At 44.5% G+C, this 24,108-nt stretch overlaps 1 protein-coding gene across 1 annotated transcript in view; it reads left to right on the top strand.

Moving 5' to 3' along the window:
- SNAPC4 (small nuclear RNA activating complex polypeptide 4) overlaps positions 1-24,108 on the top strand; it is a 306,571-nt gene that overhangs the window by 190,355 nt on the left and 92,108 nt on the right. The window contains exons 18-19 of the mRNA XM_086921023.1: positions 19,557-19,806; positions 22,483-22,553. Of these exons, the coding sequence (XP_086777149.1) occupies positions 19,557-19,806; positions 22,483-22,553 (321 nt within the window). The remainder of the gene's footprint in view (positions 1-19,556; positions 19,807-22,482; positions 22,554-24,108) is intronic.

Below are 24,108 nucleotides of genomic sequence, written 5' to 3'. Positions count from 1 at the left end.
GGTGCAAACGCAGATTGCTCCAGAGTCTCCATCCATGTTCAGAGGAGGCCTGCTGGCTTGTACGTTGTTTGAGAGTCTTTTGTATTTCCAGCTTGGTCAGAAGTGCAGTCCCCACAGGACATGGTGAGTTTAGAAATTAGGGAGTGAAGAACCTTTAGATTCTGGTTGGGAGAAGGAGCCAATGCAATTCTTTCAAGGCTGGCGAAGTGTGCTCAAACTTTCTTTTGGTTGATGATTATTTGAGTCGCTGTACAAAGGACACCTTTAAATGGTGCTAATGAGGATGCCGGGACACCAAGCATGCCTTTCTGCCAATACTGTGTGATAAGACAAGTCTTTGACATGAGCTGGAAGCAGTGCTTTAAACGCGCCAATACTGTCCTGTACCGAGTACCAGCATTTTTTTTTGTTTTGAGAAGGAGAGTACCTCCACTTTTCAAGAGAAACGTAATACTTTTAATTGGAGAGTACCAGCACTTTTCAGAAACAAGTAGGTACTCTCCTACAGAGTACCTGCACTTCTTTTTTTCCAGTTCAAGCACTGGCTGGAAGGAGAGAGGAAGAATTTCATTTTGCAGTGTAAGCTGACTTACAGTGACAAAGCCCATGATTTAGTTGAACATCACAACATGGGGGAGATGCCATCTAAGTTCATATTATTTAAGCCAGTTTCTGTTTTGTGGTAAATAAAAATTACCTGTACGGAATTTCTATGCGGTAAAGTTCAATAAGAATAACTCAATCAGAAATGAGAGGCAGAGTCCGTGGCATCTGAGTTTATAAGGGTTTTATTCCATAAAATGGAATTGGTTCGAACCAGGTATCATGTTCCATCACCACGAAGGTTCAGGAAGGGATAGACAATGCTTTATTAACAGATTACAATATATATAGTAAATGCATTTAATGGTGATGGATACAGAAGGCGTAACAGCTGAGAGAAAAGAGATAAGAACACATGTACGTAACAGAAGGCGTGCACGAGGGCGTACACGGAGGTGTGTGCTAGACAACGTCACATGAAAGTGTCACAGGTAGGTGGATCCATAGAGGAATCCTGCAATGTCAGCAGAAATACATGGCAGAGATGCGCGCGCAGCAGCATGACGTATGATTGACGTGGAACTGGAGGGTGAAGGGGACTTGACATTTAGCCCTACATGAGGAGACAGAAGTCTGGTGTGTCAGAACAACCTAAACCCAAATCATATCTAATATATTGTGTTTGAGGAACTGTATTATCTAGAAGGAAAGGTCTCTCGGGCAGAGGCTATTCTATACTGACTGCTAGTGCGTGCATATGTGTCTACGTGTCTACGTGAGATGCGAGGGGCCATGGGCCTACCATGGTAACAGGAGCAATGAATTACTTGCACGGAGACAGAAAGGCCGGGCCCTTTGCTCTGCAGCTGGGGAGATGTTTTCCTAAATCACTAGACAGGAATGTATTTTCGAGGAGCGCAGCAGATAACTTGAAGGCAAAATACAGTCTTGGCAGGCAAGCAGGCCGAGCCAGGCACCGCTCGCCGCACAGGGAGTAAGGCAAGGGTCATGGAAGCGGCAGGCTGCAGCTTTCAGAGACAGAAGGCAGAAAGGGCTCGATGGCAGGAATCAGGGCCTAACTCGCCAGGGCCAGAAAAACGTGAAAGTGCACCATGTAAAGACGGTGGCAAGGCATACTTAGGAACTGAATATTTGACCCATTCATGGTGCATCTGAAAGAGGACATGTTCACGTTGGACGCAAATGTATTTGCGTCTTCATAGCTGGTTGTGGAGGGAACATACATGTACTTGAAGCACGTACATGGAGCCGTTGGGGTCTACGTTAGGGGACACAATTGACCATAAAAATTCATATTACCTCATTCCCTCCTTGTCCCCTACGGACCCTTCATGATATATCGATCTTCATTAGTCTATCAATTTGTTCATATAACATCATTTGCTCTTCTTTTTTCTGGCGAGATTTTGAACGTGGACTTGAATGGGGAACACATGATGTGGCGCATAAGCCGCAAATCGCTGGCCCACATTGTAAACATAGGCAACAACTGAATACTATGAGAAGGGCAATTCCGAGGAAGGATAGGACCTTCCATCCCCAGGCTGATAGTACACTCCAGAACCAACCGGACCAAGTCCAGGTGCCTGGATTCTGATGTATCTGACTTGCAATCTTGTGGAGACGGGTTATGGCTCTATATACTGATGGCGCGTTTTCTGGAATGAAAACACAGCAACTCGATCCGATGACTCTACAAGCTCCGCCCCTATCGGCCAGGATGACGTCAAGGACAAGACGATTTTGAAGAACAACAATCCGCATAGCAGACTGCTCCTCCGTTAAGTTACCTAGGGCGGAAGTAGTTTCATTCACTACTGCTTCGAGGGTTCTGGTTAATTTACGTATCAGTTTACTATTAAAGACAGCACCTAAATAGGGAAAAAACCTTTATTGAAGTCTGTATACTGCTCCCATGCCGTTTCAGCATAGTCGACAATCGGGAGATCTCTCTTGGGTCTAACGTGTACTAGATGGGAGTCCCTATGATAATCAGGAGGCGCTAGGAAAACAGGTGGCAGAAGGAATGCTATGTAACAAGTACCATCCCAATCTAGAGGTAAGCGTATATATGCTGTATGACCACAAATGAAATAGGAATGACGGGAAGCTTTAAATGTAGACTTGCCTTTATCACTGAATTCGATCACAGTAGTACATCTACTATGACCCAGGTGTACGGAACCATTCTTTCTGACACATAATTCACCTTTGACTGGTAATACGGACATAGTGGGCAAGACTGGTTCGGCTTCGGACTTAACGTTCAGAATCATGAGGTTAAGTGTAAAGTTACCTAATCCATATACTTCGTTTTCTAGGTCAGTCCCTGTCCTTTGGGGAAGACCCTCCTTGTCAGGGAAACATACTTTATGCAGAACTGTGTTCAGATTTCCCCATACCCAATTGCCCTGGTAAACTACGGAATTGGAATCTAAAGAGTTCATTAAACTAAACCATGCACCACAGGAACCATTGTGTGTGAACGGGTACGGAAAGAGGGGCAGAACTCCCTTGTATTTCTGATAGGGAGGGAGTCGGCCACATATCCAACAATTGGTAGCATTGCTGGTCTGATGGGAATGATGTAACATGCTGATGAATGTATTGTTGCGCAGCGCAAGTCGGTAAGACAACTCATGCGGGGGCAGTTCACTGAAAGTATGCTCGGCAGTGACATTTGAGGAAGAATGTGCACACTTGAAAATAGGAAAATATATGTGTAACAGTATACTTGCAGCAATAATCAAAAGACTCAGAAAAAACATAATCAATAATGTCACGATACAGTGACTACGGAGAGATTTACAATACTCATGTTTCTTGATCTGTTTCTGTCTATCTCTCTCTCTATTGGGGTCTAGGGGATACATGTCAGAAACTTGTCTAACCGATTCACCTAGGGGAGGACTTAAACAATTAAACTGTCTGACTTGCTAGACCTCAACTTCATGCGAAATTCCTGGGAGGGAGTTTTCTCTACCAGGGGGAGCTTTGTATCAGTCTCTGGAAGGGGGCAGGGCTGGGAGTCTAGTTTCGGAGGCAGTCCATAATGTTTTTTAACATGACTCGAGTGAAGCCAGCCCTTGCGGCCCTCCACCTTGACCGCGGTCCTTGTTGTTAATAACACGAGCTTCGGCGCTTGCCAACGGGGCTCCAGCGGACTCCTCCTGTCAAAGTTCCTCACGAGCACCAGGTCCCCCGGAACAATCGCGTGTGGCTTCACCTCGGTGTTGTCGGGAAAGGCTGCAGCGACCTGTGAACGACATGATTGAAGTGCAGACATCAAGGAGGCAAGGTAATCTGTCAGCATAGTACAGTCAACATCAGTAATTTTACGAGGCAGTGGCGTCCCCCACATATTCGGTGGCCTACCAAAGACCACCTCATACGGGGATAGCCCTGTTCTTGAGTGCGCTATCATTCTCATGTAAAAGAGTGCAACTGGTAAAGCTACTATCCAGTCAACACCTTTCTCTCTACAGATCTTGGCAAGACGTATTTTCAAGGTCTGATTATGACGTTCCACGAGACCTGCTGCCTCGGGATGTCGGACACAGTGGAATTTCCATTCATAACCTAGCAGGAGTGATACCTGCTTCATAAGCTCGGACGAAAATGGCTGACCGTTATCTGAGTATACGATACGGGGCAAGCCATACCTGGGGAAGAATTCACGAACCAGCTGCTTGGCAGTGGTCGGAGCAGTGTAATCTGGGACTGGATATGCTTCTGTCCAACGGGAGAGTGCACATACAACTACGAGGACATATTTGAATCCTCGACAACGTTCCGTCTGGATATAATCCATCTGGAGGACTTCAAAAGGGTGATCGGGAGGATGAAATCCACCTTGCTCTACGGGAATGCTTTTACCTGGGTTGAACTGACAACAGATCATGCAAGTACGCACTTTTTGTTTGGCTGCTGCTCGTAAATGTTTATTGAACCAAATGTTTTGAATACTGTCTAACATGGCTTTTTCTCCTAAATGTGCAGGACTGTGTACTGTGTTAATGATAACTTGAACCATAGAGTCGGGGAGAAACCATGTGGCTTTCCCCTTTGTCATCCATCCCTGTTCTGTCTGGATCCCTCCTAGTTCAATCCATTTCTTGATTTCGTCTAGTGTAGCATGTGTCTGTATGTCAATTACATCTAGGGCGGGATCCCTAACTGTCATGCAATGTGTCGGTGTCGGGACTATTGTCTTTGTCAGGTCAGTTGCGTGAGTCTGAGTCTGAGCTGTATGTTTGGCTGTTCGATCTGTTTCGTATGTGCCTTGCACTTCATGATGGATATCGCTGTAGGCAGATGTATTGCGTCTAACAGAGCTTGAATGAGGGGACCGTGCTGAATCTTTGCTCCGTGAGAGGTCAAAAAACCTCTCTCTCGCCAGAGTACACCGAAGTCGTGTACGACTCCGAAAGCATAACGTGAATCTGTGTATATGTTAACTCTCTTGTTCTTTGCTCGAATACAGGCTTGAGTCAGAGCGATGAGCTCTGCTGCTTGGGCTGACAGAATGTCAATACAATTTGTTTCGATGACTTCAGTTTCGGTCGTGACTGCGTAGGCGGCCACTAACTCTCCTGTACTTGTTCTCATACATGAACCATCCACATAAAGTGTCAGGTCTGGATCTGGTAATGCAGTGTCTGTCAAGTCTTGTCTGGGTTTCGTCGTAATGGTAATGACTTCAATACAATCATGTGCCAAAGGGTCTGTCTCACTTAATGGCAGAAGTGTAGCAGGGTTCAATGTATTGCAACGTCTGATTTCTATGTGTGGCTGAAACAATGTCAATTCATAACCTGTCAGTCGTGCTATAGTCAAGTGCTGAGTCTGTGTTCGGTTTAAAAGAACTTCCACGGAATGTGGAACTTGTACTGTCAATTGGTGTCCTAACACTATGGAATCACTTTGTCTGATTGCTAGAGCTGTTGCTGCTACAGATTTCAAGCACGCAGGCAGAGCCTGGGCTACTGGATCTAATGTACTAGAAAAATAAGCACACGGTTTGTATGAACCTGCTTGATCCTGAGTGAGTACTGACAATGCAGTACCTTCACGTTCTGTGACAAAAAGTGTAAAAGGCTTACTGTAACATGGTGTCGCTAAAACTGGTGCTTGACATAAGGCTTTCTTTAATTCGTCAAAAGCTTGTGTATGTTCCTGAGTCCAAGGGAGGACAGTCGATGTCGCTGCCTCCTGGGTTGTCAACTGTATGAGTGGTTTCGCTAGAAATGCATACTGAGGAATCCATTGTCTACAGTAAGAAGTGAGGCCTATAAAGGCTCGTACCTCCTTTTGTGTCTTGGGTTGTGACATGTTTACAATTAACTGGATACGGTCAGGCGTTAGCTGTCTCCCCCCTTTGGACAGCAAGTGCCCAAGGTAAACCACTTGCTGAACACAGAATTGCAGCTTTGAAGGGGACACCTTGTGTCCCTTGTTAGCCAAGAAATGCAAAACCGTCAGTGATGCTTGCTCACATTCAGGTTCGCTGCGGGCGGTGATCAGTAGATCATCGACATACTGTAGTAGGGCAGTGTTGTCAGGCATGTGAATACTGTCAAGTTGTCTTTTCAGTGCTTGGCTATAGATGCTGGGGCTTTCTGTGAATCCTTGAGGTGCGCGTGCAAATTTGAAGCTTCGACCACTTAAACAGAATCCGAAGAGATATTGGCTTTCCGGATCGATTGGGACACTAAAGAAGGCGTTCTTCAGATCAATTACAGTAAAGAACGCTGCTTCGGAATCAATGGCAGTCAATAGAGACGAAATATCTGGGACCACGGGATATTGTGGTACAATGCATTTATTCAGTTCTCGTAAATCGATCACTAATCGATAAACTGGGGGTGCATTTGGGTCAGTACGTTTAAGAATTGGAATGATAGGGGAGTTACAGAGATTCGAGTCGGTTTCTACAACCACTCCTTGTGCAATGAGCTTGTCAATGATTTTCAGCAAAGCCACTACAGCATCTGGAGGTAACTTGTATTGTCGGATTCGTGGTAGTACTACTCCTGGCTTGAGTGTGACACGGTATGGAGTGATGTGCATACAACCTACATCAGTGGGGCCTTGTGCCCATAAATGTGCAGGAACATTCTGTAATCTGGGATCGATATCTCTCAACACATAGTGACCCTTAAAGTCACGCAAGAACAATCTTACTCCTTCCGGAGAACAACATATCACAGCACCTAGAGCCTTCAGTGTCTTGATGCCTAATAAGTTTTCTGGACATGATTTCGTGAGCAATAAATCTGTAGTGCGAGACAACGGACCAACTAAAAGGGGTACTGGTTTCGATACTTCATTTACAATAGGCTTGCCTGAAAATCCAAGGGAAACATTCTGTGAGCCTGAGAGGGGTGCCCCTGGAACCTCGTCGTGACTTATTGTCGTCCTGCTTGCCCCTGTATCAATCAAAAACTTTCTATCTTTTCCTAACACTTGGCTATGTACGTAAGGACCCTCTTGATCTACAGGAACCTCAATAAGAGGCAAGCCAACCTCCCTCTCTAGGCTGTTTCATGTGTATCGCTGATAATCGGGATAATCAGTTTGTGCATACTGGTACATCTGCTGCGTTGCATGTTGTGTTGCGGCAATCGGTTGTGGCTGTGGTACCGCTACGGTCTGTACTGTCTGTTGTGGAGCATGCATAGGCTGTACATTCTGTGGAACGTGTTGTTGGGCCTGGTCTTGTCTAGGTTGACGTGGTCTTTCTTTAGTTTTACCTGTAGATATATTGTGTTTCAAAACTGCACAATCGTTTACATAGTGACCTGGCTGTTTACAATAGTTACATGTCCCTTTAACAGGAACTGCCGAATTATTGGACTGTGTCATACCCTTTTTCTGACCGTCAGCTGGAACTGACTGAGCAACTAGCATTTTCATTTTCGTGTCTTTCATACATCTTTGTTCGTGATCATGTTCTTCTCTAATTCTATTCTGGTGGTACTGTAACATTTGTAACATTTGTGAAGGCGTGTTTGCTTGCCATGTGCTCTCGACTTTCAGTACACGATTCTTAACTTGGGGCAGGGAATTCTCGACCAATTTAGATACAAAAAGGTGTGGGTATGACTCGCTACTTGCTTTCAGGCCACTATTAATAATAAAACATTTCTCAAATCGGGAATAAAAATCACTAGTGTCTTCATCGGGTTTCTGTTTACAGGCTGAGATTGCATCCCAGTCCTCCTTTTTAGTTGCTAATAATCTTGGCAATACTTGTACTAATAATCCTGGTAATGCTTTAGTTTTGTCCCCAAGACCCAATCCTGGGGTTCGGGTCGCTTCTTCAGTTTCTAATGCAGCCCAATCAATCTTTGTTTCTCCCACCTCCCATTCTTTTTCTTTGAGTTTCTCATAAATACCAGCAGGCAATAGTACTTTCAATATCTTCATAATGTCGGGATAGGTATAATCACCCATGAGTAACATGTCTTTTATTTCACGGTGAAAACCTGCAGGGTCTTTATCATGACTGGGTACTATTTTCTTCATTTCTAACAATTCCATTTTAGTTATCGGCGTGTATACATACACACGTGTAAGGGTGTTATCATCATTCCTGACTGGATGCACTTCTCGTAAGGGATTTTGTCTGTCTATGTAAAACATTTTTCTTTCTGGGGGTGGAGCTGAAACAAACTGTGGATTCAGAAAGGCACTGTATTTGTGTCGATGTTCTAGAATTACTTTAATTAAATCGGTACCCAGGCCTCTCCATTTATTCATGAGTAACTCTATCAATACATCAGGAAGGGGACCTGGATCAGAATGTTGGCTTTTATACAGAATAAGGAGATGCTGTATCATGTACATACCAGCTAGTCGCTGTTCGTCTGGGGAAAGATTCAAAAATGCTTGCGCTACTGTGTCATCCTTATATTTATCAGAATTGTCAGCCCATTGTACTGCTGACCTGGCTAATTCTTGTTCATCCATGGATTGAGTACATGGTACCCCATTCGCTCTTGAAGTACTTTATCGGTAGCCTGAAACAGATGTTCAGGAGTCTTCGTATTTGACATAACAGAGTGGTATGTTTCTGGTATTGGACAGAGGTAATGTTTCTGGTTTTCACACGTTTCTTGTTTACGAATGGGTCTGTCGAAGGGCCTATCAAAGGGATGCGGTCTAGGGACTTTCCCTCTCCCTACATATCCTATCATCTGTTTGCCTGACTGATGCGAAGTTTCTGCTATATTCTCTGTATCATCCTCCTCCTGCGAGGAAGTCGGACCGTCTGATTCAAGATGTTCTTCAGGGGCCCGCCGGGCATGTATATCTATTATTTCTTTACGGATCTTTCTAACCATAGTATGTACACTGTTCTCCTTCTCATGTTTACCATCCGCGATATTCTGGCTCCATCTATGCAGTCTATCCATTTCATTTTGCGGAAAACCTGCCTGATCTTGTTCTCTTATTAAACAGTTAACCATAAATCGCATTAATAAACCTTTGTTCTCTACTTTCTGACGTGACATGGCTTCGGCAACACATTCCATTCCTTCTCCTGTTCTAATAAAATAATACAATTTGTCTAGATGATCTGGCATACCTGGTAGTAACATCAGATAATCTGTAACACGTCGCAAACGTAGGGACGCTAGCAACAATGGTCCTGTTGTACCGGGCACTGGGTCATATCTACAATCTGTAAGTTCTTTTCGAAGCTGTTCTGCCGGTGCACCCTTAGGTGTCCGAGCCTTTGCTAAATCTCTCATTGTCACTCGGTGTAACGGTGGGGGTGTTTGATAACCTCCGGTAGCACCTCCTGAAGCGGAGGCTTGACCATAACCTGGCTGTAGGGTCGGTACCTGCTGTAACTGAGTTGGGGCCTGAACCGCGCCAGGCCCAAAAGGATTATGCGGATTAATAGGGGGTGCAGGTAAGGGTGGAGGAAGCAGACCGGGAGGGGTTTGCTGTTGCGGACCTGGGGGCTGAAGATCAGGGAGCGGGTTACCGTCAGCAGGTGGCACACGGGCAGGCATACTAGCATATGCGGGAGCTACATCATCCAAGTAGGATGAAATAAAAATGTCTGCTGCGGTCTTGTGACGTAATTTAGTCGGAACCAATGGAGGGGGCAGATTTTTCGGTGCTTCCGGGGTCGCCTTAGGCAAGCCCTCGGCCAGGACTGGATACAATCCTGTCATAATTGCGTTACTCCGTCTATCGTGTTGTTCCATTCTAACTCGTTCCCCTTCTTCTAGTAGTTCTTTTTCTTTGGCTTTTTCAGAATCCTCTCTACTTTTCTCTGCTTTTCTGAGTGCTTTCTCTGTCCGTCTGTGTGATTCTTTACGCCATAGTTCAATGGCATCTTTCTGTGACTGTCTGGCTTTCTTTTTCCATAAAGCTTCTTCTACTCTCATGATGCAATCGGCATCCCATGTCCCTGTAGCGGGCCATCTCTGATTCTCTGCTAAATCCTTGGTGTAATCCACCCATAAGTCGAGATATAATACAGCGTCTAAGCCGTGCTTGTGGTACATAAAATACCCTGGAGTGTCCCTGGGTGGGATGGGAACAGCTTCCTCGAGTATCCCTTTTCTAGTTCCTATCTGTTTCAGTTTCGAAAACAGCGGCATTTTTAGCCGTGATACTTGATACTTGATACTTACTCGTATTTGGACACCACTAATACAATGAACACAGTAATGAAAATCAAACAATCACTCATACCACGACATTAAAACACATTAAAACATTTCGTAAAAACGAACAATAACTTGATAGTTGAACACTCGATATACTGCTAAACAGTACAGATACACTGCTAAACAGTGCAGACCGGGTCTGTGTACCCAAACCCGTCTTGACCGGACACAAATTAATGCACCCGTCTAGATGCGTCCCCAGCAACGGTACTCACCGGGAAGCACGGAACGGAAGGCCTCGGAAACTCGACACGGGACTGGACCGGACTGGACTCGACTGGATTCGTGACGTAGGTACTTCGGAACTTCGGAACTGGTAGGCCTCTGAACACCTCGGACCTTGCTCTCTCAGCTGGGCTCTGGTCGGGATCCTCCGCACTCCTCACCGCCTTGTCTGGGTGTCGATCGCAGCCTCAGTCACCTCCGTTGGCCTGAGGGAGATACAGGAAATCCTGCGGGTACGCGTAATTGTCCGTCACGGCTGTGGCAGGGGACCAGGCCTGCAACGCACCGCCGGCGCGTAAGGTGGGGGAGGGGTCCCTGTTCGGGCGCCAATTATGTGGTAAATAAAAATTACCTGTACGGAATTTCTATGTGGTAAAGTTCAATAAGAATAACTCAATCAGAAATGAGAGGCAGAGTCCGTGGCATCAGAGTTTATAAGGGTTTTATTCCATAAAATGGAATTGGTTCGAACCAGGTATCATGTTCCATCACCACGAAGGTTCAGGAAGGGATAGACAATGCTTTATTAACAGATTACAATATATATAGTAAATGCATTTAATGGTGATGGATACAGAAGGCGTAACAGCTGAGAGAAAAGAGATAAGAACACATGTACGTAACAGAAGGCGTGCACGAGGGCGTACACGGAGGTGTGTGCTAGACAACGTCACATGAAAGTGTCACAGGTAGGCGGATCCATAGAGGAATCCTGCAATGTCAGCAGAAATACATGGCAGAGATGCGCGCGCAGCAGCATGACGTATGATTGACGTGGAACTGGAGGGTGAAGGGGACTTGACATTTAGCCCTACATGAGGAGACAGAAGTCTAGTGTGTCAGAACAACCTAAACCCAAATCATATCTAATATCTTGTGTTTGAGGAACTGTATTATCTAGAAGGAAAGGTCTCTCGGGCAGAGGCTATTCTATACTGACTGCTAGTGCGTGCATATGTGTCTACGTGTCTACGTGAGATGCGAGGGGCCATGGGCCTACCATGGTAACAGGAGCAATGAATTACTTGCACGGAGACAGAAAGGCCGGGCCCTTTGCTCTGCAGCTGGGGAGATGTTTTCCTAAATCACTAGACAGGAATGTATTTTCGAGGAGCGGAGCAGATAACTTGAAGGCAAAATACAGTCTTGGCAGGCAAGCAGGCCGAGCCAGGCACCGCTCGCCGCACAGGGAGTAAGGCAAGGGTCATGGAAGCGGCAGGCTGCAGCTTTCAGAGACAGAAGGCAGAAAGGGCTCGATGGCAGGAATCAGGGCCTAACTCGCCAGGGCCAGAAAAACGTGAAAGTGCACCATGTAAAGACGGTGGCAAGGCATACTTAGGAACTGAATATTTGACCCATTCATGGTGCATCTGAAAGAGGACATGTTAACGTTGGACGCAAATGTATTTGCGTCTTCATAGCTGGTTGTGGAGGGAACATACATGTACTTGAAGCACGTACATGGAGCCGTTGGGGTCTACGTTAGAGGACACAATTGACCATAAAAATTCATATTACCTCAGTTTGAGGAGTCTGAGGTTCCCCTGTTAATAGGACAAACTCAGCCATGTTTGGTTTGAATTCGAAAAACACTGCAGATATGCAGGTTTCAAAGAGGTCAGGCGGTATCGGAGTTTAAGGATTTTGTTAGGTGATCACACATTGTATAGTTGGGTATCATCAACAATTTAATGGATGACTGTATCTTGGCCTAGTAGTAATTCCAGTAGCTCCATGTAGAGATTGAGCATCATGGGAGTAAGTATATATTCCTGTAAGAATATAAAAATGTAGGAACTAAATAATTTTGCCCGTCGAGGTACAAAGAAAATATACCTCTAAAGAGTTTAGTAACTTTGGATAGAATAGCATGCAATTAAATTCTCATTTGCCGTGTTTTCCATTGATTAAAAAGCTACCCCTCGCGTCCTTGGACGTAAGAAAAGGAAAATCTTGCAAAGGAGCAGGAGCTCAGAAAAAAGAGGCCTTCCTTTGTTGTCCCTCACACCAGGCGAAAGGAAGGAGATGCTGCACTCATATGCACTGAAGAGAGAGAATAACCCAAGCCTAATGTGTGCATCCCAAGCTAGCCAGAAGGTAGAAAGCAGCACTGCCACTGAGTGAGAGAAGCTTCATTGCGGTCTTCCATATCAATAAAGGGTCTATATATAGCACTGCAACACTGCAAGGCAGCAGCCTTCTACTTGTGACAATATGTGTCACATAATTGCATTGCCATCACAATTTATGGCAGAACCTATGTATATGATGGTAATACATAAGCATAATGACTCTATTGAACATATAATAGAAGTTCATGGGCATACAACAGCAGGACTTGGGTGTACAGTATGATGGCAGTACCTGGGCAGACCATGGATGTACCCAGGGATCTTCAGGCAGTACCTGGTCATATGAAGGCAGTACCTGCATTTATGATGGCTATAGTGGATTTAAATGATAGTACATACGTATATGACGGCTATAGCCCTGCTCGTAATTGCACACACGTGTCTAAAGCTAATTCCATTGAGCACCTGATTGGGAAATTTTTAAGGAGCATTAAGGGAGCCAGATGTTATAGGACTCAGACTGTATCACTTGACGTCTTTTGCCACTGGTGCCCTGACGCTTTTTCATTGGAACTAAAACTAAACATCAAGTACCCATATTTAGCACTGGATCATTAGGGTAGCAAAGTCAAGCAGTCCAAGGCTTGCTGAGGGAGGTTTTGTGGGGTAGAGACTCTCAGAACTCCATAACAATCAATACATCCATGGCAGCCAATAGTTTTACGTATTCAAGAACATGTGCCATACACATGACACAGTATTGGACATAATCATCATAAGCCACTCCAATTGGTACACTGTACTTTAATATTTTAAGTAATAATTGCGATTAAAGGCTACTTCTCTAGGATATGTATTGTGGTGTTTCAGTATACTGCAGATATTAGCTTTTCTAGAGGACTTTGTGGGTAGTGTTTGCTAGGGCTCCTGAGGGCTCAGTTGAGCCCTGCCTGAGACTTGTGGAATTCTTATTCCCCATGTGAAGGCTTTCCCATCCTTCCAGTGCTGCACTTGTAAAGTACCCTTGTGCCCTTCTTGGCTGTTGGTGTGATAGAGACTAGTCCTTCAGTTACTGGCAGGTGACGGAGGCAGTGCTGCCCCATGTTGAGTGCATTCATACATGATCCATTGACTGGGGATTGAGTCTGCCCTAGCCCGGCCATCTTTATCACAGTTTCCATTGAGTACACCCACTTGGTCAGGGGAGCATTGGCAATGCCAGTCCAGTCATGTAGCACTGCTCGCAATCCAGTGGATCTGTTCTCAGTTGGATCTTTCTTGGGCCAAGACACAAGACCAAAACAAAGCTAGACGCACACCCTGGGTCACAGTGGTGATGGAAAGTCATCAATAGATGTCTTCTTTGACAAGGGTGATGCCTCCTTCCTGACACAGCACTTCCTTTGGCACTCAGTTTCATAATTGAACCTATTCCATGCTCATGACGTCTCCCGGCCGTCTTGAGTCACAGTGGGCGTGTGCTGATGACGGCCGGGAGCCCGCGATCGGAATGTTCAGCACTACGGCGGAATTCGCGCCGCAGTGATGAGTTTAATACCACTGAATGCGGTCCGCATAGTTTTATCTACTCGTGCTTTTGCTGCACTGGCTGTTTAGTGGGAAATCCCAGGAAGCAAGCAGTTGAATCCCGTGCAGTCACAGGCCCCTCAGCTTCAGTAAATGCTGCTTGGATACCTGGGTCTTCTAGGCCACACCCTTTGGCAGAGCAAAACAGATACTCCACTGTGCTAGGCTTTATCTTCCTCAAGCAAGGACACCCCCCATGCCCATCATAAGCATTTGATTGTAGACATCAACCAGGTTTCTGGCCCCAAACCTGGCAAAAGAGAATAATTAATCAGTACCACAACCTTGCAGCACAGAAGAATTTCTGTGTTGCCACCAGTTTGGGACCCCCGGATACTTGTATGGCAATCTTGGTACACTGGCTGGAAGTTTCTATCTGGTCTTTATACTAAGTTTGCAGATCGGCTGTGTAGTCTAAGAGTCCACCTCAGACAGTTCATGCCTTTTGTTTATTTCTTCTAGACTTGTTCAAGCATAGTCCTTGTCTTCAGGTCTCATCAGGGAGGAGCTGAGAGTCTCCTTTCAGGGAGACTCAAAACAAGGACACAAAAGAATGACAGGCTGCAACACTCAACTGCCTGCTATTCTGTGGTGGGTCGCTCTTCTAAGGAGCAAGAAGGAGCTGGGGGATTTCCCTGTAGTTTAAAAGGACTCTCTCTCCTCTTCGCCACACTCCCCTGTTATGAATATTATGTCATTTCCCTCCTGGGTATTACACTATTCAAGTTACATGTGTCATTCCATCAAATGTGAATATGTGATTAATAGAAAGTACATTTAGCCTATGTTATTATGTTCCTCTATGTGATGATCGCGTATGACGTAGTAAGTGCTGGCTGTGCTGTTTTCCATTATTTGTTATTGTTTTCTGGCAAGCTTCTATTGGATAGATGACTACCTTGCTCATTTATTGTTGTTGTTCGGATGTACACGGTCTCACAGAATGAAAATAAGTCAAAGGGAATCGAGGCCACCCTGTGTTAATTGTTTTTTCTGAGAGTTTCTATGACAGTGAAATAATGTTATGAAACACGAACACGAGAGAAGGGTTCGAGAAGAGACCCTCATGCCAGGTGACACTGGGACAGGCCATGAGAAGCAGACCACCGATCCGAATTGAAGGTTACTGGGGAGGCCCTCAGTCTTCGCCTTGCTGCTGGCGAAATCATCATGCAGGTGGCCTCGAGAGATCGAATAGCAGGCCTTGCTAGTATATTGATCACAAGGCCTTTTGTTCAAACGGGTATATAGGTGTAAACCATCTCTGAAACTCCAAATAGTTTGATGGAGTATTTCCTCTTGCTGATGCTTTTAGTAAATGTTGCTGCTGCCTGTCTTTATTGTGGCTACAATTCATATCAAGTGCACCAGGCTAGGCTTTGATTTAAATATAAATCTTGCAGTCCCCCTTTTCTAGTGTTCTTGAGTGTGTTATTACTTGAAGGGGGGTTTTGGTTCCCACTAACTATCCCTGAAATGTCTCATGGGATTGATTGTTTCCAGAAACACATCTCATGTAAATATTGCTCAGTTGGTTGTGGGCTGGTTGCAGTCCGACTGGTTTTCTGTCTCAGTCTGGTACGTTGACTGAGTCATTAGTACCAGAGTGTCCAGAAAACCAGACTCTGTGGTTCTAGAGCAAACCAGAATACATGCCACCACCTTCTTCTGAGGTCCACTGCAGAGACCTGCAGGAATGTCCTGGAGGAGTCTTGCACTTCACATTGCTGTTTTGAGCTCTCCCCAGTCTCTATCCTTGGTACCACTTGGGTTTCTGGAAACCAAAATGGATTCCTGTGTAGCCACAGCCACATATACCAGACACACTACAAGCACAGCCTCTATACACACAAGTTGAACATACATTTGACATCTATTTCCCACACAGATGGAGAAAAGGACCCTATGGCATAGGACTGACAGGGACATTCAGAAATGTAGGAGAGGCCAATAGGCGACTCTCCATAGTGGGGGACAGGGAAGAATAACTGTCCCGTCACTATAGTCTGTCACTGCCACCACTGTCAGTCTTCCGCAGTCCGGTGAGATGATGGTAATCACGCTCAACAAAGGAGGAATGGATATGATGTTCCCCTCCAGACCACCGTCTGTCCCTTCCGTGTTACGTGCTGCGAAAGCTATCATTGCACATCCTGATTGTCTGGGGCACTGAAACAAAAGTCAGAAACCTTTGGGACTTGCTATGGTGCACTGAATTTAGGGGCGTACGGTCTCCAGCTCCAGGCAAAGAACCTTTTCTGTTCCAACAATCTGGTACTTATAGCTTACAATAGGTTTTGTTTTTTTTCAACAGTATTCACATACAACAAGATAGAACAGAAAGGTTTTTTAATTTTTTTTAATATTGTGTTGACATCAATCCCTTCAACATGAATCTTTCATAGAATAAATGTACTTACTGCACTCTGTTATAAATACATCAATGAAAAAAGTGCGAGCTTTAAAGATATGTGGGTGGCATCAGTATGAGCCTAGGATATTTAAAAGATATGTACATTTGTAGTTGGAAGTGTCTTCCATATATAGGTTAACAGAAGAACAATTCCACGGCGTGTCGGATGTGTTCATGCGTAATAAGCTGCAGTTGTGGAAAAGAGGACGAAGGGAGTGTGTGGTTAGTACATGTAGGAGATATGGAGCTCACTTGAACCGTTGGGTGGTAATACACATTTGACACGTGTCTAGTAGTGAAGCAACTAACAGGATTTATAAATAAAACAGATGCGCAACACTAAGAAAGTCTAGAGCCGCAGGCATTATCAAAGGAGTGATGTTAGGGCAGGTCTAATAGGGAACCCTTTTGTTTGGCTTTGAAGATTTGCAATGAGGGATCACACTGTATATGGGCTGTAAGGGCATTCCAGATCTATAAAAGTGTGCTTTGACATCCTGCCCCTGTAGCTGCATAACTTCTTTCCACTCCATAGGCAATGCCATGCCCTTCAGGGCCTAGACATGGCGTCAGCAGCAGACATCTCAAGGCCATCAACCTGTAAGTGTGACATTAGAGGAATTTTGGCCTTAGAAATCTTGTCTACGACCCTCTTAAACTCAGGGATTATTGAGTGTTTTAGAATGTGGGACTCACACCAAATCAGTGATGTTACCTTGTCAGGCTCACACATAGTGAGTGAAACATACTCTGAGATGTAAGGATCACACAGTTATTGAGTGATATTGTGCTCCAATAAGTGAAATTCACGCCCAGTGAATGTGACTGAACGCCATGGTTTGAGGGTCCCACCCAAAGAGCGAGACTGTGCACCAGTGTATGAACTTTGCACCTGACTGTGTTCCAACTTTTGTGACTCCCACTTAAGGAGTGAACAAAGGCATGGGACTGGCGGCAGAGGCTGGTGCAGTCTCCCCCTGCACCTCCGAACATCATCCGCTCTGCCTGAATTCATAAGACCTGGCTCTTCGACTGATCCCAGCAAGAACCAGTGTCTGGACACCCTCATGGGTGATTAGTTGCGCTCTACAAATCTGAGTTGATTGGTTGAAATCAGAGAGGCTGTACTTTAAGAAGCGAGACTCTCTAACATGCATAAGACTGCGGTCCAAGAAGTGAAACTCACTCCAAGGTGTGGACCCCATATGTATTATGAAAACCATGAGGAAGAGTGGAAGGCGCATCACCACACTTATAGAGATGCTTGAGGGGTTGCACATTTTAACCACAAGTGCAAAACCTTTTTTACTCCACTGCATGTTAGCATAGTGGCTAGCCTTGAAGATCCATCTTTTAAGCCTCACCATCTAAGGGGTCGTTACTGTTTTTTAACCTTTTTTTGGTTATAGTTTGAGTTTTATTTTAGTTTTTCAGGAAAAAACTCGGAATTTTTGGAATTGATCGATGGCTTTATGCGATTTGCAAAACTGTTATAAATACCTTTTGCTGATCTTCTGGGGAGATTAATATCAAAACTTAATAAAGAGTTTGAGCTAACTTCCCTACTCTGTCCCCTACTCTGTCAGCACCATCACTATACCAGCAGTGATGATATAGTTAAAGTATTACTTAAACACGATCCCAGGACAGCTAGTTAAAACGAAAAATCAATGTATTGGAAGAGGAGGGCTCACCCACATCATGTGGTACTAACAGGGCGGACTCAATCTCAGTTAGAGTGAGTTCAAAATAATTGACCAACTGGATAAAAACGGGATTCAGATAAACACTAAAATTACTATGGGGTAAACATAAGGAATTTCCTTTAAATTTAGGTATACTGGTGTAGTTAAAAATAAGATGGTGGATGTCTATGGATATAATGATCCAATCTTCTTAAGTTCGCCAGTTGTTTCATACCATTCTAGTGCCTAAAAATGTCAGGGGCATTCTTAAGGGCTCCAAGGGTCCCTCCTCCTATGTTAACTAATGATCACACATACGTGGGACAAGGCATTTCCATGGTTGACCAATTGCCTGTTTAGGTCTGCTAGAATGGCACATCTCTCTACAACTGTGTGACTACTGAGCTTGCTCTCTCTGACCCGGCAAAGATGTCCCAACAGTATTTAGTTAGGGTCAGTATCATACAAGTGTGGAGGTAGGAAATCTCTTGTCGCACAAATGTGTGACCATTAGTTAACACTTCCCTTCCCGTCCCTTCCCTTCTCTTCCTGTCCTTACCTGCCTTTCCCTTCCTTTGCTTTCCCTTCCCACCCGTCCCCCCTCACCCCTTCACTTCTCTTTCCTCTCCTTCTCATCCTATCCCTACCCTTCCTACTCCTTTTTCCTAATCCAAGCTTCTCTTAAATTATACCAATTAAAATACAATGCAGTGGAGAATGGGGTGCGTTTTACATTTCTATCCAATAGCACTTTACAAATCACATAGTATTTGCAGTCGATTCTACCCTTATGAAAAAGGAACTCTTCCTTAGTGACATTTTAATAAAAGTCATGTTAACAGGCCTTAAGTGTGTCAGGCAACACTTGTTACCCTGGCGGCTACAGTGAGGTCAATGGCTGCTTCGTTTATACAGAAGATCTAGAGGACTGAAGCAAAATGTATGTGTCAGTCAAAAGAGATGGTGCAGCAAAATGTTTTGGGGTTCATATTAGGCAGATTGGATCCTTGCCCCCTGAACATTGCTCTTGCCATAAAGGAATGGCCTGTTCTCACCTCTGTCAAAAAGGAAAAGTCAGTCCCTTTCTATAGATTTGTGTACGTGCCTGAAACTCTTGCATTCGTCTCCAAATAGTCCTTCATGGCTTACAGATGTTTAGAAGAAATTTCTTAGTGTGACATGTGTAATATTACCTTGATCAATAATTACATATGTTATCAGCAATCCCAGACTATTAATTTCATAGAAGGTACAAGTTTACTTATCATTGTTGTCAAAGTATTATGTCTCTGTCTCATGGTCTGTCCTCATTTTTCCATAGGTAGAGAAGATGAAAAGACTGTGTTCGGGTATTTATCCAGAAATGTCTCAGATTTATTCCGGCTTGTCTCTGAACCAAGTGAGAGATGTGCTGCACCGTGCTAAGGAGCAGGGAGCACACCACAACATAATTGGTCTGCGCAATGGCACAATTGACCGAAAACTTCTTATGGCCGTGACCCCCTGGGTGGGCAACGTCATTGTGGTCTATTCTCTAAGACCTACAAGTTCACTGCGAAGTGGAACCAAAGGTATGTCATAAGAGCTGTCTTATGTTATTGTTAACAAGGGTTTTATAAAGCACACAGCTACTCTGGTAAGTGTCCACGCTGGGCGAGTGAAGGCTAACATAAGAGGGAAGGGGAAATATGCAGGAAAGCAAAGTGCTCAGAATTATTGCTGAAACAGCCATGTCTCAAGAGCTTTTCTGAAGCGAAGCAAATCCTGAATTAGTCTCAGAGCAAGTGGTAGATTATTCCATAGTTTAGCCACTTGGAGCTGAAAGAAGCGTCCTCCTATTCGGGAGCGCTTTACCACCAGAGTGCAAACTAACTCCAAAGAAGCGGAGCGAAGAGAGCGGCGAGGATGGTAGAATTGGACTCTCTTATGTTTACTCAACACTTAGGTAAGGGCTTGCTGGAGATTGACCTGTCCCTTATCTACATATGTGTGCTCCTTTCCTATACCTATCCCACTGCACATTGTGTTCACAAATAGTACAGCCTCAGTGTTAAATCTTTCCATGTTAGAGTGAATTCGTGTGGCCTGTGTTCCATTGTCTGACCAGGTAAGATTTTCAGTAGCGCTTCACAGTGTGGACTGAACTTTTACTTTAGTTTAATATTGTAGCAGGAGCAAAAAAGTAATTATTTGGAATGCAAGGTAGATGGAGGCACCAGTGGTGTTTTCAGGGATTGAGGTAAAACAGTTCAATAACTGAATGGTCAGTAATATATCTAGAGAATCATAAGTAGTACTCTGAAGTATGCACCCAGCTGCTTTATTTAGTTGATTTATTTTTCATTTTTGATTAGTTTACATTGAATAGTTTGCACAACGAGGATCTGTTATAAATATATGCAGGAAAAGAACGCCTCCTACTTGTATAATTGATCTGGTGTATGTGTTGTATATAGCATTGAATCTTTTACAGATTCACCTGCTTCAATGCATTCTCCGTTCTCAGGCTGCTAATCCTTTAACATAGAAATATTGCTGCATCCTGAGCCCCATCCGTGAGAACGATGGTAGCCTGGAAGGCTGAGAGAAGGAGGAGGGGGAGAGAGGCAAAGACAGCCAGACAGGCAGACTGAGTAGACATTAAAAACTGCTCAATGAATCTGTGCAGCTGGCGTGGATCCAAGGAGAAGAGGCAAAACACAGAAAAGAAGTCTGATATAAAGTAACATATACATATAACACTCTAGGTAAATGCAAATAGAGTAGATTTACATAAGGACCAATGGGGGCCAGGTGCCCTGTCCCATTACCTCTCTGGTTGAGGTTGTTCGTGCATCTGCGCATCTCCCAGACCAGGGTCTCATGTGTGGCTTATTCTTTATTTATTTATTTGAAAAGTTTTATATAGCGTTGGCTAGACCCTGAGGTATCCGAGCGCTTTACATGAGGTAGGACATTATTTCAGAACATTGTTACATAGTTACATCAGTTTCTGGAGCGTCGCATAACATAGAAAGAGAGACAATATAACATAGTTACATGAGTTACTAAAGCATAACATAGAAAAAAACGGCAAGGGGGAAAGTACTTCAGGGGACGCAGAAAAGGTAAGACTGGCAAAGGGTAGGCAGACAATGAATCACAGAGGGAAGAGACGGGGAGGGAATAAAAAAACAACGGTGGAGACGAGGAAAACAATGTCCGTTGTCTGGCTGGGTAGGTGACGGCCGAGGGGTGAACCAGAGCCAAACTCCTCTATAGCTGCGTGGGACAGCTCCACCGGGCAAGGGCCAAGGTTGCTCGGGCACCGTGGTACGTACAGACAGTTAAGGTTTCCGCCAGGGGGCAGACAATGAATCACGGAGGGAGGAGGCGAGGGAGGGAAAAGAGACACAATGGGGAGATGAGGAAAACAATGTCCGGTGTCCGGCTGGATAGGTGACGGCGGAGGGGTGAACCAGAGCCAAACTCCTCTCTAGCTGCATAGGACAGCTCCACCGGGTATCGGCCAAGGTTATTCTACCACGAAGTGCAATTATGCTAGAGTGGGGGACTGCCTTCCTCAGTGTAAGTGGGCCAGAGGTGCACCAAGCTCTGATAGAACATCTCTCTCTCTTGCTGACATTGCCAGTACACAGTGGTTGAGACCTTACCTCCTGACTAACTTCGGGCCAGCAAGGCTAGTATCACTGGCGGGACTTAAGCCCTTCCTATTTGACCCACTGGGGCTGGGGGTCACACTTAATGGTCGTCTATGACTGGCAGGCGGTGAAGGGGTCACTGAGTAGAGATGGGAGAGCTGTAGAGACAGGTACAGCTGCTTGGAGCTGGCAGGCAGGAGAAGTGGTTTCTCCCCAGCAATAAGGTACCCCGAAGGAGCCCTAAGGACCATTCTTAAGATGCCCTTAGATGAGTTGGTCATCACTTCTTTTTTGAGAATGCCTTTCCACTTCTGATGTCAAAGATTCTTTAAAATGCAAATTTAATTTAGTTAAGCGTATTCATTATTAAATGTAAAGTGTACAGCAAGTTGCATAAGACAAACTCTCCAAAATGCAGAAGACATTTCCAAGTATATAAGCAGTTTTATGGTAGGGGGCGCCACTACCGCTCACATTATTCAGATGGTCTTTAAAGATCTAAAAAACATATTGTGGAAGCCAGGTGATATAATGTATTTATGTCATTCCAGCAGACATGTTTCACAGTATAATTAACGTTACTTTCTTTATCTTTATTTATTTAAGCGGATAGTATCAAAGAACGGGTGCATACGATCAAACTATCCAGCACGCCAGTGTTTGCATTACTCTTACAGGTAAAGTATATTGTCTCATCTGTGATCTGTGGTTGATGTTGCTTTATTGTATCTGATTTTTTTTTTCTAATTTGCTTTCATCCATACATTGTTTGTGTGTATCTCACGGCAAGTGTTGGTGCAGCAGGAGAGCTTAGAAGCATTGAGTGGTAGAACATGGCCAAACTTTCTCTGGCTAAGCCTGAGCTGGCCCAAGATGGCGGCTAGCGAAGTGTGATTAAGCAGGGTAGGTGCAGGATGTAATGGAGCTTGGAAGAGTGTGGGGACAAACAAACCAATGTGGGATCAGGGCAGATTCATGCCTGAACCGAGTATGGTCCAGTTTTCTAATTTTTTTAAATATAATTTACTAAAGAAGGTACAATTGAATGTATTTTTTCTTCTAGAATAATGTAGTAAAATGTTATTTACTACTGTAAAATATTGTGTAACGATGTGGCCAATCTGATGCAGCCTGTATTTTTATTTGGCTGTTTTGCTGATTTCTGTTTCCTGATAACAAATGGAAATTGTAGTTTGGAGTCTTCCATGTTAAAGAATAGAGTTCATATAAGGAGAAACTGTATATAGATGACTGTAGACTCTTTGTTTCCATTTATCTTAGCAGTAGCAGCAAAATGACATTTTGCTACTCTAAACTTGCTAAAAGATTACCTCTGCTTGCCTTAATGAACTAAAGCTTGCTAGAACTTCCTTCTATATCTAATGTTGAGTAATCTGCAGTAATGAAAGCATAGCTGCTTACGAGTAGAATTACAACACTTTTATATTTGGTGTAGGGTATTAGGCTCACTCTAGTGCTGGTGGCATTGGGAGGGAGGAGGGCAAGCCAAACCAAGACCCATTTTGTGTGTGAAAAAAGCTGCTTTATTGAAACAGGTGCATATTAAAAAATAACCAACTGGCAACTGCCTTACAAAACTAAAGCCTTGCGATACATCGAATAACTGACCCCTGATCCACCCTCCCGCCCCTACAATCCCCTCAAAGTTTTCCCACCCTGGCATTAACATAACAACAACATTACACAGTATTGCAGTTAAAACATTCTCCCCCCATGAAATCCCATTCAACTGCAACTGTAACTAACAAATGTCTATCCTGAAACTTAAGACGACCTGCTTACCCTTTTCCAGCCCCTACTCACCAACTTCCAATACTTAACCAAAAATCTGTGCCAACCCTGGCCAACTTTTTAAAACCCTGCAAGCACCTGTTCCAAGCGACAACATCAATAAAGGTTCGGTAGGCACCTGTCTCCACAAACCTGTCCTAAACCAAGGAAGGAACAACAAAGACTCCACCCAGATGAATTTCTTAAAAAGAGGGATGGGAGGGCAGGGCCACTAGCTACCCTCCAGCCAGCCACCAGGTCACCAAAACCTAAATGGTGGCAGGCATAACCCCTCACAGAGTTATATAACCTTGGGCTATAATTAGGCTATGGCCCAAAAAAGCCCCAAACCACAAAATGGCTGGCCCGGCCAGCTCAAACCCCTCCCTCACTAGGTTCGGCTGCCCCCAAACCCCCCTTGGGAGGAAGGGGGGCAAGCCA

Source organism: Lissotriton vulgaris, chromosome 5 (genome assembly GCF_964263255.1).
Source record: "Lissotriton vulgaris chromosome 5, aLisVul1.2, whole genome shotgun sequence".
Lineage (NCBI taxonomy): Eukaryota > Metazoa > Chordata > Amphibia > Caudata > Salamandridae > Lissotriton > Lissotriton vulgaris.
This window is presented reverse-complemented; position numbering and strand designations above follow the sequence as displayed.